Raw genomic sequence first — 16754 nt, forward strand, 5'->3', positions numbered from 1 at the left:
GACAGGCATATAAAACAAAACGAGACTAATGGGGTACACCAACCCAAAGGCAGGGACTGGAAGGAAGGAGGGAACAGGAAAGCTGGTGACAGGGAGCCCAAGGTGAAATGGAGAGTGTTGACATGTCGTGGGGTTGTTAACTGATGTCATAAAACAATTATGTGTACTGTTTAATGAGAAGCTGGTTTGTTCTGTAACCCTTCATTTAAAGTACAATAAAAAACAAAAACACAGAGAGGAGAAAAAAATGTATATTTTCTTCCATCCTGTAGGTTGTCTTTCACTTTGATAAAGCCTTTTGATGCACAGTTTTTAGTTTTGATAAAGTTCAATTTATCTTTTTTTTTCCTTTGTTGCTCATGTTTTTGGTGTTATATCCAAAAATTATTATAAAAAATTAGTTTATTGAAGCTTTACCCCTATGCTTCTCCCTACAAGTTTTAGTTTTCATTCTTACGTTTATGTCATTGATGCATTTTGAGTTAATTTTTGTAAATGGTGTGAGGTATGGGTCCAACTTCATTCTTTTGCATGTGGAGATCCAACCATTTATTGAAGAGACTATCCTTTCCTCCACTGAATAGACTTGACACCCTTGACAAAAATCAATTGTTCACAGATGGATAGATTTATTTCCACCATTTTTTTTTTTTAAAGCAGATGAATAAAGTAAAGACAATTTCTGCCCTTGGAATGCTTTTAAATACAGAGCTTCATTTATTTACCAGGCCAGTGGGAAAATACACATTTATCATTGAAATGTAGAGCTAAGAAAGTTGCTTTTGTTTTCAGACACCAAAAGATAAAATCTTCACTGACAATATACCTTTGTATTTTTACTCTTAGGCAGCAGGCTAAAAGATCTTAGAAACTAAGATAAAAGATTATAACTCTAAATGGTCAAGTTGCTTTAGGTTAAAAGAAAACTTGTTTTTGTATAGATTTTCAGCTAACTGGTTAAAGTGGATGATTATGTTACCCTCAGTACATACAAAAAACAACCTTGCTCATCCACTATCAGTGAGAATGGGCCTGATTCTGATTAGAATGTTGTGAGCAAGTTAATGCTCTCTCAGTTGGTCCATTCTCTGATCAAAGGTACCCATTTTACAGACTAAGATATTTAAACAAAGCTTGTTCCTTGTGTAATCCCAACCGAAATGAATTCTGCACTTTGGCCTCATTAGCACTAGTCACATTAGTCTGACCTGAGAGTGAAGTGGGGGAGAGAGAAAAATACAGGAAACTAACCATTATTGAATACACCTTTTACACTATACAGAAGCCACTGCGCTAGGTGCTTCACAGAGACTATCATTTATTTAATCTGTAGGTTAGCCGTGCAGGAGTTCTTCTTATCCCTCTTTCGTAATGAAGAAATTGAGGTTCAGAGAGATTAAATGACTTCCACATTCTTCTACACCAATAACTGGCAGAAATAAATTTAAATGAAGGTTTGCTTAAATCCAGAACCCACAATCTTTCCACTCAACTATACTTCTTACAAAAATTATAAACAAATAGGAATTACAGACAAATAATTGAAGTTCCCTTTTGGAGAATCAAAAATAACCAAAGCATCCCTTCTTTCTGGAAGCAAGAGAAAAAAAAAAAAAACAATTTTGCTGTGAGTACTAAAATGTTAATTTACCCTATTATACAAATAGAGGTAAACAGCAAACAAGAAAGGTGGTATAACCATAACTGATGGCTGCCCTGACAGGGTACAGAACAGAGAACCCTGAAGGAATAGGAGAGCAGGGGGATGCAAACTTCAAGTTCTTGTGAAAAGACCAGACTTAATGGTGTGACTGAGATTAGAAGGACCCCGGAGGTCATGGTCCCCAGACCTTCTGTTAGCCCAAGACAGGAACCATTCCCAAAGCCAACTCTTCAGACAGGGGTTGGACTGGCCTATGGGATAGACAATATGTGAGGAGTGGGCTTCTTGGATCAAGGAGACACAGGAGACTATGTGGGCAGCTCCTGTCTGGAGGGGAGATGAGAAGGCAGAGAGGGGGAGAGAAGCTGGCTGAATGGACACTGAAATAGAGGGTGGAGAGAAGGAGTGTGCTGTCTCATTGGGGGAGAGCACCTAGGAGTATATAGCAAGGGGTATATAAATTTTTGTACGAGAGACTGACTTGATTTGTAAACTTTCATTTAAAACACAATAATAATTAAAAAAAGAAAAAAAAAAAAAGGTGGTATATGCATTAAGTGAAGTCCAGAATATAGGAACATGTAACCAAAAGAGATAAAAATATTAAGTGTACAAGCCATTTTCCTATTGCTTATCCTCAGCTTATAATCTTAAAATTATGTAGTTGTAAACAAAGGTAATTCAGTTCTTTGCTTTTTACTTTTGAAGACAACAGATGCAATATTGAGGAGGCTGGAGTTGAGGAGTGGGATTCTAAGCTTAATTTACTCTTAACAAGAGGTGAAAAAGGCGCAAAATAAAAACAGAAGAGTGAAAGTAACACATTAAAGAGTATAACTATATTCAAATTATGTAACCTGCCTATATTTTTTGGGAAAAATTTAATTTCGTGTCACAAAACATGAAAACACTGAATCTGAAAATGAAAACAAATATTCCACAAAATATGCTCTGCACAGCAATTGCTTTAATACCTGTATATTGGATCTGAACCAAAATTTATATATCAGTAAAGAATTATTATAAAAATGTCAAGATCAAAACTAACATCTTTGACATACAGTAAACCTATCCTACTAAAACTTTTTTCTCCATATACATATACATAGTTGCTATATTTTAGGAGACTTGACTTACCTCTTGTTTTTTAAAAAAATGTGTATTATATCACATTGTAACAATATTTAGTATCAATTCTACCACATTCAGTGCTGTCAAGTGTCAGTCAAACATTTTATTCACTGATTTCCATATATATTTAAGATTCTTCCTCACTGCGTTTAATGGCCACATTCAATGTAACCTGGAAAGTAACCCCTTTAACTCAGTATGCTGGGTAAAAATTTACTTCTATGATTTAAATAGTAAGCAAATTAAATAATAGTACATAACCATACTGAATTCAAAATGTTGCTCGTATATAAATATATGTACTTTTTCCCAGACAAATTCTTTAAAATAAACAAACGTCTAGATTTTAAAAATGAATTCTGTGCACTTACCGACTGCATGCTTACTCCAACTTGTTGAAACACCATTCTAACTAGGCGCTTAATCCAGCCAAGCATTTAGATGGCCTAATCGCTCCAAACGTGCATTTCAAGTATTTCAGGCATACGTAGCAGCACATGGTCCATAAGGCACACTGAAATTTTTAAATATAAGTGTTAGAATGAAATAATTACTATTTAGAATCATTACTGTTTACAACATATCTCACAAAGTAAGTCTAAAACACACTAAAACTTTGTGTGTAAATTTACTTAAGCAAATAAAACATTTGCTTGTAATCAGCATGAATTTATATACATACATACTATACACACACGTTTCCAGTCAGGGTTCTCAGCTGGAAACAAAAGCTACTGTTTTTATTTATCGAAAGACTTTATCAAGAAAGCGAAGAGACAACCTACAGAATGGAAGGAAATATTTGAGAACCATATATCTGATAACGGTTTAAAATCTAGAATATATAAAGAACTCCTACAACTCAATATCAAAAAGTCAACCAACCTAATTTAAAAAAGGGCAAGTCTCACGGACTCTAGGCTTTCTAGAGCCATGGAGGCTGTATGAATCCCTGAAACCATTGCCCTAAAATAATCTTTAAACCTTAAGCCAAAAATATCTCCGGGTGTCTTCTTAAAACCAAACAATATTTTAGCTTAATTAGTAAGAAATGTCTGCCTTGAGCTTTCTGCTCTTTTAGGAATTATCTATATGGGATCAAATTGACAACAGCAACTCAAAAGATTAGACAGGAACCTTAGGGGGCAATGAGTTTATGTTAATAGTGAGGAATGACTCAGAAATGGAGGGTGAGAATGGTTGCACAATTCAAAGAATGTAATCAGTGTCAATGGGTTATACATGTAGAAACTGTTGAATTGGTGTATGTTCTTCTGTGTATATTCTCAAGAACAACAACAAAGGCAAAGGGCTTGAAGAGACATTTCTTCATAGAAGATATACAAATGGCAAATAAGCCCATGAAAAGATGTTCAATGTCAACAGTCATTAGGGAAATGCAGATCAAAACTACAATGAGATGCCATTTCACATCCACTAGGATAGCAATTACCAGAAAAAGAGAAACTAACAAGCACTGGTGAGGATGTGGAGAAACTGGAACATTTATGCATTGCTGGTGGGAAGGTAAAATGGTGTAGCCACTGTGGAAAAGAGTTTAGGTCCTCAAAAAATTAAACAGAGAATCATCACATGACCTAGCAGCTCCACTCCTAAGTATATACCCAGAATCCTTGAAAGCAGGGTCTCAAACAGATACTTGTACACCAGTGTTCACTGCAGCATTATTCACAACAGCCAAAAGGTGGAAACAACCCAAGTGCTTCACTGGCAGATGAATGGATAAACAAAATGTGGTATATCTACACCGTGGAATATTATGCAGCCACAGAGAGAAATGAAATTCTGACATGCACCATGATATGGATGAACCCGGAAAACGTGCTGAGTGAAGATAAGTCAGACACAAAAGACAAATATTGTATAATCCCACTTCTATGAAATTATCTAGTTTAGGCAAATGCATAGAGACCAAAGTTTACTAGTGGTGACCGGGGGCTGAGAGGGGAGGGTGAAATGGGAGCTATTGCTTAAAGGAGACTGACTTTCTGTTGAGGGTGATGATAAACATCTGGAAATGGCTAATGGTGATGGTCCACAACATGGTGAATGTCATTAATGTCACAGAATTGTATACTGAAAAATGGTTAAAATGGCACCATTTTGTTACATGTATTTTCTACAATAAAAACTACTATGGCTAGTTTAGGAGCCCTGGTGGCACAGTGGTTAAGCACTTGGCTGCTAACTGAACCCACCAACTGCTCCATGGGAGAAAGGTGTGGCAGTCTGCTTCTGTAAAGGTTTACAGCCTTGGAATCCCTATAGGGCAGTTCTACTTTGTCTTACAGGGTTGCTAGGAGTCTGAATTGATTCGAAAGCAGTGGGTTTGGTTTTGAGTTTGGTGTGCCTAATTTAGTAGAAAATAAATTTATGAAAAGATATCTGGTAGATAATAATCTTCAGGATGGCACAGAACTAGACTTACTGCACACACAACCAGAAAAGATACCCAAAATTGCAGCAGAATTTGGTCCTGTGACGATATCACTGGAACTGCCACTGCCACCCCTGAGAGAACCAAGTCCATGCAGCTCCTACTTTTCTGTAGGAATTTCTACTTTTCTGTGTCATTAGCTCCAGAGTTCCTGTGTGTACTGGTGCATCTGTTTGCACCAAAATATAAATCAATGCACTGCTCCCTTCATCAAGAACGTATAGCTTAATAGAAAAAAAAAAAAAAAGGCTGAGCAAAACAGCGTGCTTAGTGATATAGCTGATTTACGTTCTGATATAAGCTTTGTATCTCATGGTGGACCACAGACAAATAACTTGTGATCCACATTTTGAGAAGAACTTTATGAACCATTACAGAGAACAGAGGGAAAAAGAAAAGTGCAACAAATACACCAGACACTGGGTGAAAAATTAACTGAAAAGAGCCAGGCCCCAATGCTGGAAAAGTGGAAAGAAGGAGAATGAGCATTATAGGTTAAAGAGGAAAAAAAAAATCAAGGAAGACAGGGGTGAGTATGGGATATGGATTTATAACGAGAACAATCTGAGCTGCAAACTCTGGGGGAAAAGGGATAGGCTTGAACAAACCCTGGAACTAGGTAAAAGAGTTTGACTCAACAGGGATAGGAGGAGGATGTGGAAAGTGTGGCTAACTGCCTCCTTAGCTGTGAGACCAGGAGAGCTGGATGGTACCCAACTATCATTACTGAACATTTTGATCAAAGTTTCCATAGAAGAAACCTGACCAAAAGGGGGAAAATGTAGAATAGAATTCCAGTTCTCATGGACTCCAGACTTCCTGGAGCTATGAAGGTTGGGTGAAGCCCTGAAACTACTGCCCTAAGATAATCTTTAAACCTTAAACCAAAAATATTCCCTGAAGTCTTCTTAAAACCAAACAACAGTTTAGCTGAATTAGTAAAAAAAAAAAAAAAATGCCTTGAGCATCATGCTCCTTTAAGAACTTTCTATATGGGATCAAATTGATAATAGCAACTCAAAAGATTAGACAGGCACCTTAGCGGGCAGTGAATTTACGTTAATGGGAGAGGAACAACCCAGAAAAGGGGGTAAGAATGATTACACAACTCAAAGAATGTAATCTGTGTCACTAAACTGTCCATGTAGAAACTGCTGAATTGGTGTATGTTTTGCTGTGTATATTCTCAACAACAAAATAAAATTGTATTAAGAAAATAATTTGACTTGATAAGGTAGGAAGTTGCTTTCAAAAGTTTGCAGAATACAACTGGTACATACACAATGGAATACTACACAACGATAAAGAACAATGATGATTCTCTGAAACATCTCACGACATGGATGAATCTGGAGGCCATTATGCTGAGTGAAATCAGTCAATTACAAAAGGACAAATACTGTATAAGACCACTATTATAAAAACTCATGAAAAGGTTTACACACAAAAAGAAATAATCTTTGATGGTTATGGGGGAGGGGAGAGAAAAACACTAAATAGACAAGAGATAAATGGTAACTTTGATGAAGGGTAAGGCAGTGCACAATACTGGGGAAGCCAGCATAACTTGTACAAGGCAAGGTCATGGAAGCTCCATAGACACATCCGAACTCCCTGAGGGGCGGAACTGCTGTGCTGAGGGCTGTGGGGACCATGGTCTGGGGGAACATCTAGCTCAACTGGCATAACATAATTTATAAAGAAAACGTTGTACACTCTATTTTGGTGAGTAGTGTCTGGGGTCTTAAAAGCATGCAAATGGCCATCTAAGATACTCCACTGGTCTCACCCCATCTGCAGCAAAGGATAACGAAGAAAATCAAAGACACAAGGGAAAGATTAGTCCAAAGGACTAATGGGCCACAACTACCACGGCCTCCACCAATCTGAGTCCAGTACAACTAGATGGTGACTGCCTACCACCACTGACTGCTCTAACAAGAATCACAACAGAGGGTCCTGGGCAGAACCGGAGAATAATGTAGAATAAAATTCTAAAAAAATAGACCAGACTTACTGGTCTGACAGGGATTATGGCCCCGGAGCACCTTTTTAACTCAGTACTGAAGTCACCCTTCAGGTTCACCCTTCAGCCAAAGATCAGACAGGCCATAAAACAAAATGATACTAAATGGGCACACCAGCCGAGGCGCAAGGACGAGAAGGTAGGAGAGGACAGGAAAGCTAGTAATGGGGAACCCAAGGTTGAGAAGGGGAGATGGTTGACACGTTGTCAGGTTGGCAGCCAATGTCACAAAACAATATGTATATTAATTGCTTAATGAGAATCTAATTTGCTCTGTACACCTTCATACAAAACACAATAATAAAAAAAGAGGGTAATTATGAGCCCAAGAGACAGAAAGGGCCACATAAATTAGAGACTACATCAGCCTGAGACCAGAAGAACTAGATGGTACCCGGCTACAGCCGATGACTGCCATGACAGGGAACACAACTGAGAATCCCTGAAGGAGCAGGAGAACAGTGAGATGCAGACCTCAAATTCTCATAAAAAGACCAGACTTAATGGTCTGATTCTGACTAGAAGGACCCTGGAGGTCATGGTTCCCAGACCTTCTGTTAGCCCCAGACAGGAACCATTCCCAAAGCCAAACTCTTCAGACAGGGATTGGACTGGACTATAAGACAGAAAATGATACTGGTGAGGAGTGAGCCTTTTGCATCAAGTAGACACATGAGACTATGTGGACAGCTCCTGTCTGCATGGGAGATGTGAAGGCCGAGGGGGACAGAAGCTGGCTGAATGGACACAGAAATACAGGGTGGAGAGAAGGAGTGAGCTGTTTCATTAGGAGGAGGGCAACTAGGAGTCCATAGCAAGGTGTATATAAGTTTGTGTATGAGAGACTGACTTGATTTGCAAACTTCCACTTAAAGCACAATAAAAATTTTAAAAAACAAAAGATTAGGTAGGACCTTAGGGGGCAGTGAGTTTATGCTAATGCAGGGGGGAACAATTCAGAAAAACAGGCCGAGAATGATTGCACAATTCGAAGAATATAATCAATGTCACTGAACTGCACATGTAGAAATCGTTGAATTGGTGTATGTTCTGCTGCGTATATTCTCAACAAAAACAAATAAAAAAAATTAAAAAAGAGGACTAAAAAAAAAGTTTGCAGAATACACCAAAGCTTAAATATTATTTTTGGTCCTTTGAAAAACTGTAACAAAAAATAATACACACATTTTAATGCACTCTACACAAATGTAACATATTGGAAAATTCCAAACTACTAATATGTTTCACTAATTGTCTTTATAATAAATAAATATATAAATAGATAGATAAATAAGTAAATAAATTTGAACTAATGAAATAATGCTTTTTATCTCCTTTACATATCAGTGTTCGAAACAGGAGACCATAACTAAAAATGTCCGAGCCGCTAAGCTATGCAATGAGAGCGAACCTTCCCTGGGCATTTACTATGTTCCAGGCATCAGACCGAGCATTTTTGTGCTTAGTAACCCATTATATACAAAATCTCATGTGATTATCACAAACAACTTTACAAAGGTGGATACCAAATTATCTTCCACTTGTAGAGGAGCAAACTGAAGCTTAGTTAATGGCTTGTAAGCTGTAAAGTTAGGATTTAAACTAGATATTTAACTTGAGAGCTTGTGCTTTAATGCCCTACACCATGCTTCTCCCAAAAAGGAAGTGGTAATTTGGGGAGCCTATTTGAAATTTTGCAGGAGAAAGATGTGGCAGTCTGCTTCCATAAAACCCTATGGGGCAGGTCTACTCTGTCCTATAGGGTTGCTATGAGTCGGAATCAACTGGATGGCAGTAGGTTTTGGTTTCATTTGAAATTTTGAGTGATTATTTTTTATTTTTTCAATTGTGATCATACTCAACTTTCAAAATGTTTATATCTCAAACTACTCAGATGAAGTTGTGGAATTGGATTTATACACCTGGTGTGCCACGTACGAGCTGGTAAGTATGAATAAGATAATCACACCACCTCTGAGAGCTGTTGTGCAAACTGAACGAAATAATGCATAAGCCACCTTAGTAAAAATACTAAATGTAGGTTGATATTAGCAGGAATGGAAAAAGAAGAGATGGGTTCAGAATACCGATACAAATAAGAATCAACTAAAACAAAAAAACCAAACCCGTTGCCATCAAGTCAATTCTGACTCATAGAGACCCTATAGGACAGAGTAGAACTGCCCTGTAGAGTTTCCAAAGAGCACCTGGTGGATTTGAACTGCCGACCTTTTGGTTAGCAGCTGTAGCACTTAACCACTATACCACCAGGGTCTTGGGCTTGGTAAAATGATGGGCTAGAGGAACGAAGAAGAGGGAAAAAATCAAATGACTCAGGTTTGAGAAGAGATGGAAATTATGGCTCACAGATAAAGAAATGTTGGAAAGCAAAGGCCTCCAATGAAGATGAGTCCAAGGTGATAACAGTATATCTAGGTGAAAATACATAGTAGAGTGCTAAGCACTGGCAGGAATATATGTTTATTCATTACTGTGAAATGTCCATGATGAGACAGACATATTTTAATGTTACCAACATCTATTATTAGTTTTAAGAATGAATAATTGCTTTGAAAATAATGGGAATAAAAAGAGCAAAAGGTGAAAAATAATGTCAAAGTTTTAGAAATAAATGGAAAAAAAAAGGTCAGGGAGAAAGCACAATTATATGCGGGATTTGGAAACACCACCTTTTCTAAATACCTGAGGTATAATTTAGACACAGAAAAATACAGAAATTAATTGTCCAACTCAATAAACTTATATACATAGTTGCACAGCCACCACTCAGAACATTTCCGGAACCCTAAAAGGCCCCCTTGTGCCCTTTTGTGGACTGAATTGTGTCTGCAGAAAGACACAGCAGTCCTAACCCCTGTACCTGTGAATGTGACCTTGTTTGGAGAAATAAAGTTTTCCTTTGCAATGTTATCAGTCAACCACATGATACTGAAGTAAGGTGGGTCCTAATCCTATAATGACTGATGTCTTATAAAAAGAGAACAGTCACAAAAACAGGGGAAACAGACACCATGTGATGATGGAGGCAGATTCATCTAACAGCAGCAAAGGAATTGCCAGTAGCCGCCAGACACTAGGAGACAGGTATGCAACAGTTCCTTTCTCGAAGCCCTCAGAAGGAAATGACATGGCTGATAGTCTAATTTGGACTCTAACCTCCAGAATTGTGAGAAAATAAATGTTTCCTAAAGCCACCCATTTTGTAGTATTTTGTTATGGCAGCCCTAGGAAACCAAGACAGGCCCCCTACTCACTCAATATCCACCCCCACCTATCCAGCCATTATTCTAACTTTTACATTCATACGTGACAGCTGTATGTACTCTTTTGTGTCTGACTTCTCAACCCTGTAAGGTTAATTCATGTTACCCGAATCAGTAGTTAGTTCTTTTTCATTGCTGTATACTATCCCACTGCAGCATTTACAATTTACTTATCCCTTTTATTGTTCATGAACATTTGTACTGTTCCCAGTTTTGGGCAATTACAAACAAAGGTGCTAAAATAATTTTGCACATGTCCTTTGGTAGGCACATGCACGCATTTCTCTTAAGTATATAACCCAGTGCCATCAGGAGTAAAACTGCTAGATCATAAGCTATAGGAAATAAGTATGCATGTATGAAACCCTGGTGGCATAGTGGTTAAGTGCCACTGCTGCTAACCAAAGGGTCAGCAGTTGGAATCCGCCAGTCGCTCCTTGGAAACTCTATGGGGCAGTTCTACTCTGTCCTATAGGGTTGCTATGAGTTGGAATCGACTCGACAGCACTGGGTTGGGTTTTTTTTTTTTTTTTAAATGTGTACCTTGCTTTAATAGAAACTATTTTATATTTTCCCGAGGTTATTGCACCAATTACACTCCCACAAGCAAATACAAGAGCTCTGGTTGCCCCACATCATTGCCGACACTTGCTACGGCATCTTTTGAATTTTAGCAATTCTAGTGGGTTCTTCACATGTTTTGGGGGGTAACCTTCTTTTGTCAAGTGTCTGTTAAGTATTTTGCTAATTTTTAAGTGGATAGTCTTTTTAAAATTATTTTTAGTTTCCAGGAAGAGATGTCTTGTAAGTCTAGGTTAGAGATAAAGAATAGGGAGTAAATGACTTAGATGAAGGAGATCATATGAATGGATGGGTTAACTCACACAGAGGAAGAAGAGAGGCTGATGGCTAGAAATCACAGAACTAATGCTTAAGGAGCAAGCAGAGGAAATAAAAGGCCTTGGGAAGGAATGATCAGAGTGGTGTTTTCACAAAAAAAGGGAAAATTTCAAGAAAGGGAACGATCCTTGTTAAACACAGAATCAAGGCCATACAGTTAGTGGCCTCCTACTGCTACCCTTTCCTCCAGACTTACCCACTGTGCTCTCTGGAACCCTGTTTGAAGGCAAACACCTCCCCTCCCAACTCCATATCTTCAACATACTTTTTACTGAGCTCTTCTGACCTAACTCCTTTCCTTAACTGAAACCTGGCTTTCTTTCTAGAGTTTTGCTTGTTCTGCAGCTTTCTCAAATGGTTGTTGCTTGCTTATTCTCCCACATTTTATATCAATACTGTTTCCAATCAATTACCTCTTCATGCTCTTAAAAAAACTTCCTCAAAATAGAACAGTGGTTGCCAGTGGAATTTGGGGGAACACGGAACTATTCTGTATCTTCATTGTGGTGGTAGTTACATGAGTATTCATCATAGAAATATTCACCAAAAGGAGTGAATTTTACTATATGTAAATTACACTTTCATTTAAAAAAAAAAAACCATAAAACTCTCCTTTGGAGGTACTGATCTACTCTCGACCTCTAGCTACGGCTGTCACTTACGGACACGTCACCATTCCTCATCACTCAGCTATGATTTTAGCTGCGTCTTCGCCATTCCAAGTCCTGCCTGAAACAGAATTCTGCACTCTGGCTTCATCAGCACTAGTAAATCAATAAATATATCTTACATTCCTGCCAGTGCTAGGTGATTTCAACATTCACATGGTAAGGCATCCAATGGAGTACTATATGAGTCCATTTACACAAAGATCTAAAACAGGCAAAACTAAACCAGTTTTTTTTTTTTTTTTAATTTTGTTTTGATCTTTGGAGACGGGGTAGTGCCAGAAAGGAGGTATGAGAGGGATTTTGGGGTGTTGGCAATGTTCTGTGTCTTGATAATAGATGGATATTTGAGTATGTTCACTCTGTGAGGAAACCCTGGTGGTGTAGTGGTTAAGAGCCACGTCTGCTAACAAAAAAAGGTCGGCAGTTCAAATCCATGAAGTGCTCCTTGGAAACTCTGTGGGGCAGCTCTACTCTGTCCTATAGGGTTGCTATGAGTCAGAATCAACTTGGCAGCAATGGGTTTGGTTTTTTTTTTTTGATTTTTCACTCTGTGAAAACACATTGCATTGTACACGTTTGTATTTACTTTGTATGTAAGTTATCTTTTAACGAAAGTTTTAAAAACACACTGTCTTAGTTATCTGGTGCTGCTGTAACGGAAAAACCACAAGTGGATGGCTTTAACAAACAGAAATTTATTCTCTCACAGTCTGGGAGGCCAGAAGTCTGAATTCAGGCGACCAGCTCCTGGGGAAGGCTTTCTCTGTTGGCTCGGGGGAAGGTCCTTGTCATCAATCTTTCCCTGGTCTAGGAGCTTCTCAGTGCAGGGACCCCAGTCCAAAGATGCACTCTGCTCCTGGTGCTCTTTCCTTGGTGGTAGGAGGTCCCTCTCTCTTCTCTGCTCGCTTCTCTCTCTTATATCTCAAAAGAGAATGACTCAGGATACAACCTAATCCTGTAGATTGAGTCCTGCCTTAACACAACTGCTTCTAATCCTGTCTCATTAACATCATAGAAGTTAGGATTTACAACACATTGGATAATGATAATCACATCAGATCACAAAATGGTGGACAACCACACAATACTGGGAATCATGGCCTAGACAAGTTGACACACATTTGTGGGGGACACAATCCAATCTATAACACACACAGCCTTTGACCAAGTTATCCAACTTTCAGGAGTTTCTCTCTCAGATGAAGATATTTTCCACAGTGTTTTTTATACTCACAGAACTGGGATCAATATGATAATGTTAAAAAAATTACAGTATATCCATATTATGGAATTTACATATTAAAACTGAGTCTGTATAGCTAGAAGGCATGTACATGATACACTAAGAGAAAGAAGTATGATTTCATTTTTAAAAAATCCTACATCTTTTTACTTGTAGAAAGAACGCATTAAACTATTAAAACTGGCCTGAGTGGGTGGAGGTAAATATTTTTTTTTTTTACAGTTTGTAGCCAATGCTATGAAGCATGTTTTACTTCTCATTTTAAAAGAAAATCTGGAAGTAAAAAAAAAAAAAAAAAAAAAATTCATCCTATAGCTTTTACTCAGATACTCAAGTAACTATTATTGACCGTACTGAGACCTTAAGTATCTTCTCCCCTCTAATTTTTGTCTATTTTTTTTTTTTTAATCAATCTCTTCCCATCTTCACTGTCTTCTACCCCATTCGGCCTAAAATCACTTGAACCATTGGGTTGCCAGTATCTTCTTTCTGTATTCTAGAAGTCAGAACTTGATGAATCCAGCAACGTACATTCCCTACAACTGGGCTGTAGAAAAATTACTACGCTTCGTATTTTGATGTTGCTACAAATGTACTATCTCCAGTCTCAACTAAGCTCTCACTGCTGAATAGCAACTTAAACCAAAAAACTCAAACCTGTTGCTGTTCAGTTGATTTTGACTCATAGCAGCCCAACAGCACACAGTAGAGCTGCCCCATGGTTTCCAAGGCTGTACTCTGTAGGGAAGCAGACTGCCACATCTTTCTCCCCTGGAGCAGCTGAGAGGTTTGAACCGCTGAGCTTTCGGTTAGCAGCCAAGCGCCTAACCACTGTACCACCCATGCTCCTTTGATTAAGCATACTACTTCAAATAAAGCAGAGCCCTGGTGGCAATGTGGTTAAGAGCTCAGGATGCTAATCAAAAGGTCAGCAGTTCGAATCCACCATCCGCTCCTTGGAAACCCTACGGAACATTTCTACCCTGTCCTATTGTGTCACTATGAGTTGGAATCGACTTGACAGCACATAACAACAACTTTAAATAAATCCCTCAGCTTTCTGCTGCTCCCTTCCCCAATCCATTTTCAATACTGACGCCAAAACAGAGCCCTGCTGGTACAGTGGTTAAGAGCTACGGCTGCTAACCAAAGGGTTGGCAGTTCAAATTCACCAACTGATCTCCAGAAACCCTATGGGCAGTCTACTTCCATAAAATAACTGCCTTAAAAACCTTATTAGGCAGTTGTGCTCTGTCCAGTAGGGTTGCTATGAGTCAGAATGGACTTGACGGCAATGCGCTTATTCAAGAAGTACTGAATGGAAACATATGTTCCAGACTAAAGTTCAAATCTGATCACAGTGCTCCACTAGCTCCTCGCTGCCTGTTATACCCAATACTTCAGCATAGTAAGGTCCATTATGATCTGGCCTCTGTTCTATCTACCACACTCTACCTGATGATACAGTCATACAAACTCAAGAAATTCAACATGCTTTCTTCATGTCTGGGCTTTTCTTCGATCCAATATTCCACCTCCCTACTGTGGTGGAATATTTTTTTTTTTTTTACTGTGGTAGCAGAGCAGTTAAGCGCTTGGCAGCTAACCAAAAGGCTGGCAGTTTAAACCCACCCAGCGGCTCCGTAGGAGAAAAACCTGGCAATCTGCTCTTGTAAAGACTGCTGTTATTAGGTGCCGCCAAGTCAGTTCCAACTCACAGAGACCCAATGTACAACAGAATGAAAAACTGCCCAGTCCAGAGCCATCCTCACAATCATTGCTATGTTCGAGCCCACTGTTGCAGCCACTGTGTCAATCCATCTCTGACCCTCTACTTTACCAGGCATGATTCCCTTCTCCAGGGACTGGTCCCTCCTGACAACATGTCCAAAGTACATGAGGTGAAGTTTCACCATCCTCACTTCTAAGGAGCATTCTAGTTATACAGCCTAGAAAACTCTATGAGGCAGTTCTACTCTGTCACATGGGGTCAGTATGAGTCAGAATCAAGTTGACAGCACCTAACAACCACCACCACTGTACACCTATACAAAGCTTGCTTTTATTAATCCTTTGTTTCAGCTTAGGTATCACTTCCTCTGAGAGGTCTTTCCTGATCAACTAGCATTTGGGCCTTCCTGTATGTATTCCCCCACACAGCATGTTTAAACTATTTACCTTCTCCACTGGACTGTAATCACATTATGGACAGAAACTGTATCTCACTCATCGCAGTGACCCCAACACTTAGCACAGTGTACGAGATATGATAGTTGCTCGATCAACATTTGAATGTTAAATGAAAGGAACCTAAGTCCAAAGCCAGTGCCTTCCCCTCACTATTTCAAATGTAAAGAGATATACCTAAAAGGGATTTGCTTTCATTACCGATGAACTAGATAATTTCGGACAAACCCTCCACACTCTGAAGCCAAGTAAATTATTAGCCGGACGAAATATAAAAATCATCTACTCGTAAGCATCGAAGAATTATCAAAGCACAGAAGTACAACAAAACTGGAGCTGGCTCTTTCAAAAGACAAATAAAACAGACGTCTGTTGAGATTGATCAAGAAGAGAAGGCACACACTACCAACACCAGGAAATGAAAAAGGGGACACCAATATAGATCTTATAGGCATTAAGAAAATCATAAAAAGCAAAACAGGCCTTAGTGGGTATTAGTGCTTCCCAAAAGCAGTCTACTTTCCAGTGCCAAACAACGATACAAAAGAAAAATAAGGACCATAAACCAAAAACAACCAAACTGGTTGCCGTCGAGTCAATTCCAATTCATAACTACCCTACAGGACAGAGAACTGCCCCATAGGGTTTCCAAGGAACGGCTGGTGGATTTGAACTGCCAACCTGTCAGTTACCAGCCGTAGCTCTTAACCACTGCACCACCAGGGCTCCAAACACCATGAAGTCAGAAAACAAAAACAAAAAAACATATTCGATTTAAAGTTACTGTCACCTTTTGATCAAAGACTCTATAGAAGAATTTTTGGTCAAAAGGGGGAAAACGTGGAAACAGAACTTAAAATTCTCATGGAATCCAGATTTTCTGGAGCCACTGGGGCTGCATGACCCCCTGAAACTATTACCCTGAGGAAACCTTTAAACCATTAACCGAAACTATCCCCTGATGTCATACTTAAACCAAACAATAACCCATTGTTGTAAACTCAATTCCTACTCACAGCAACCCTACAGGACAGAGTACAACTGCCTAATAAAGTTTTTAAGGCAGTAATTTTTATAGAAGTAGACTGCCACATCTTTCTCCCACGGAGGGACTGGTGGATTCAAACTGCCGACTGTCTGGTTAGCAGCTGGGCGCTTTAACCGCTGCTTGGCCAGGGCTCCTTAACCAAA

General features: G+C 38.9%; 1 protein-coding gene across 1 annotated transcript in view; it reads right to left on the reverse strand.

Moving 5' to 3' along the window:
• MTFR1 (mitochondrial fission regulator 1) overlaps window positions 1-16754 on the reverse strand; it is an 80997-nt gene that overhangs the window by 50129 nt on the left and 14114 nt on the right. Inside the window, exon 2 of the mRNA XM_049854116.1 lies at window positions 3166-3308. Within this exon, the coding sequence (XP_049710073.1) occupies window positions 3166-3231 (66 nt within the window). The 5' untranslated portion in view covers window positions 3232-3308. The remainder of the gene's footprint in view (window positions 1-3165; window positions 3309-16754) is intronic.

The sequence above is a fragment of the Elephas maximus genome, chromosome 15 (genome assembly GCF_024166365.1).
Source record: "Elephas maximus indicus isolate mEleMax1 chromosome 15, mEleMax1 primary haplotype, whole genome shotgun sequence".
NCBI classification, from domain to species: Eukaryota; Metazoa; Chordata; class Mammalia; order Proboscidea; family Elephantidae; genus Elephas; species Elephas maximus.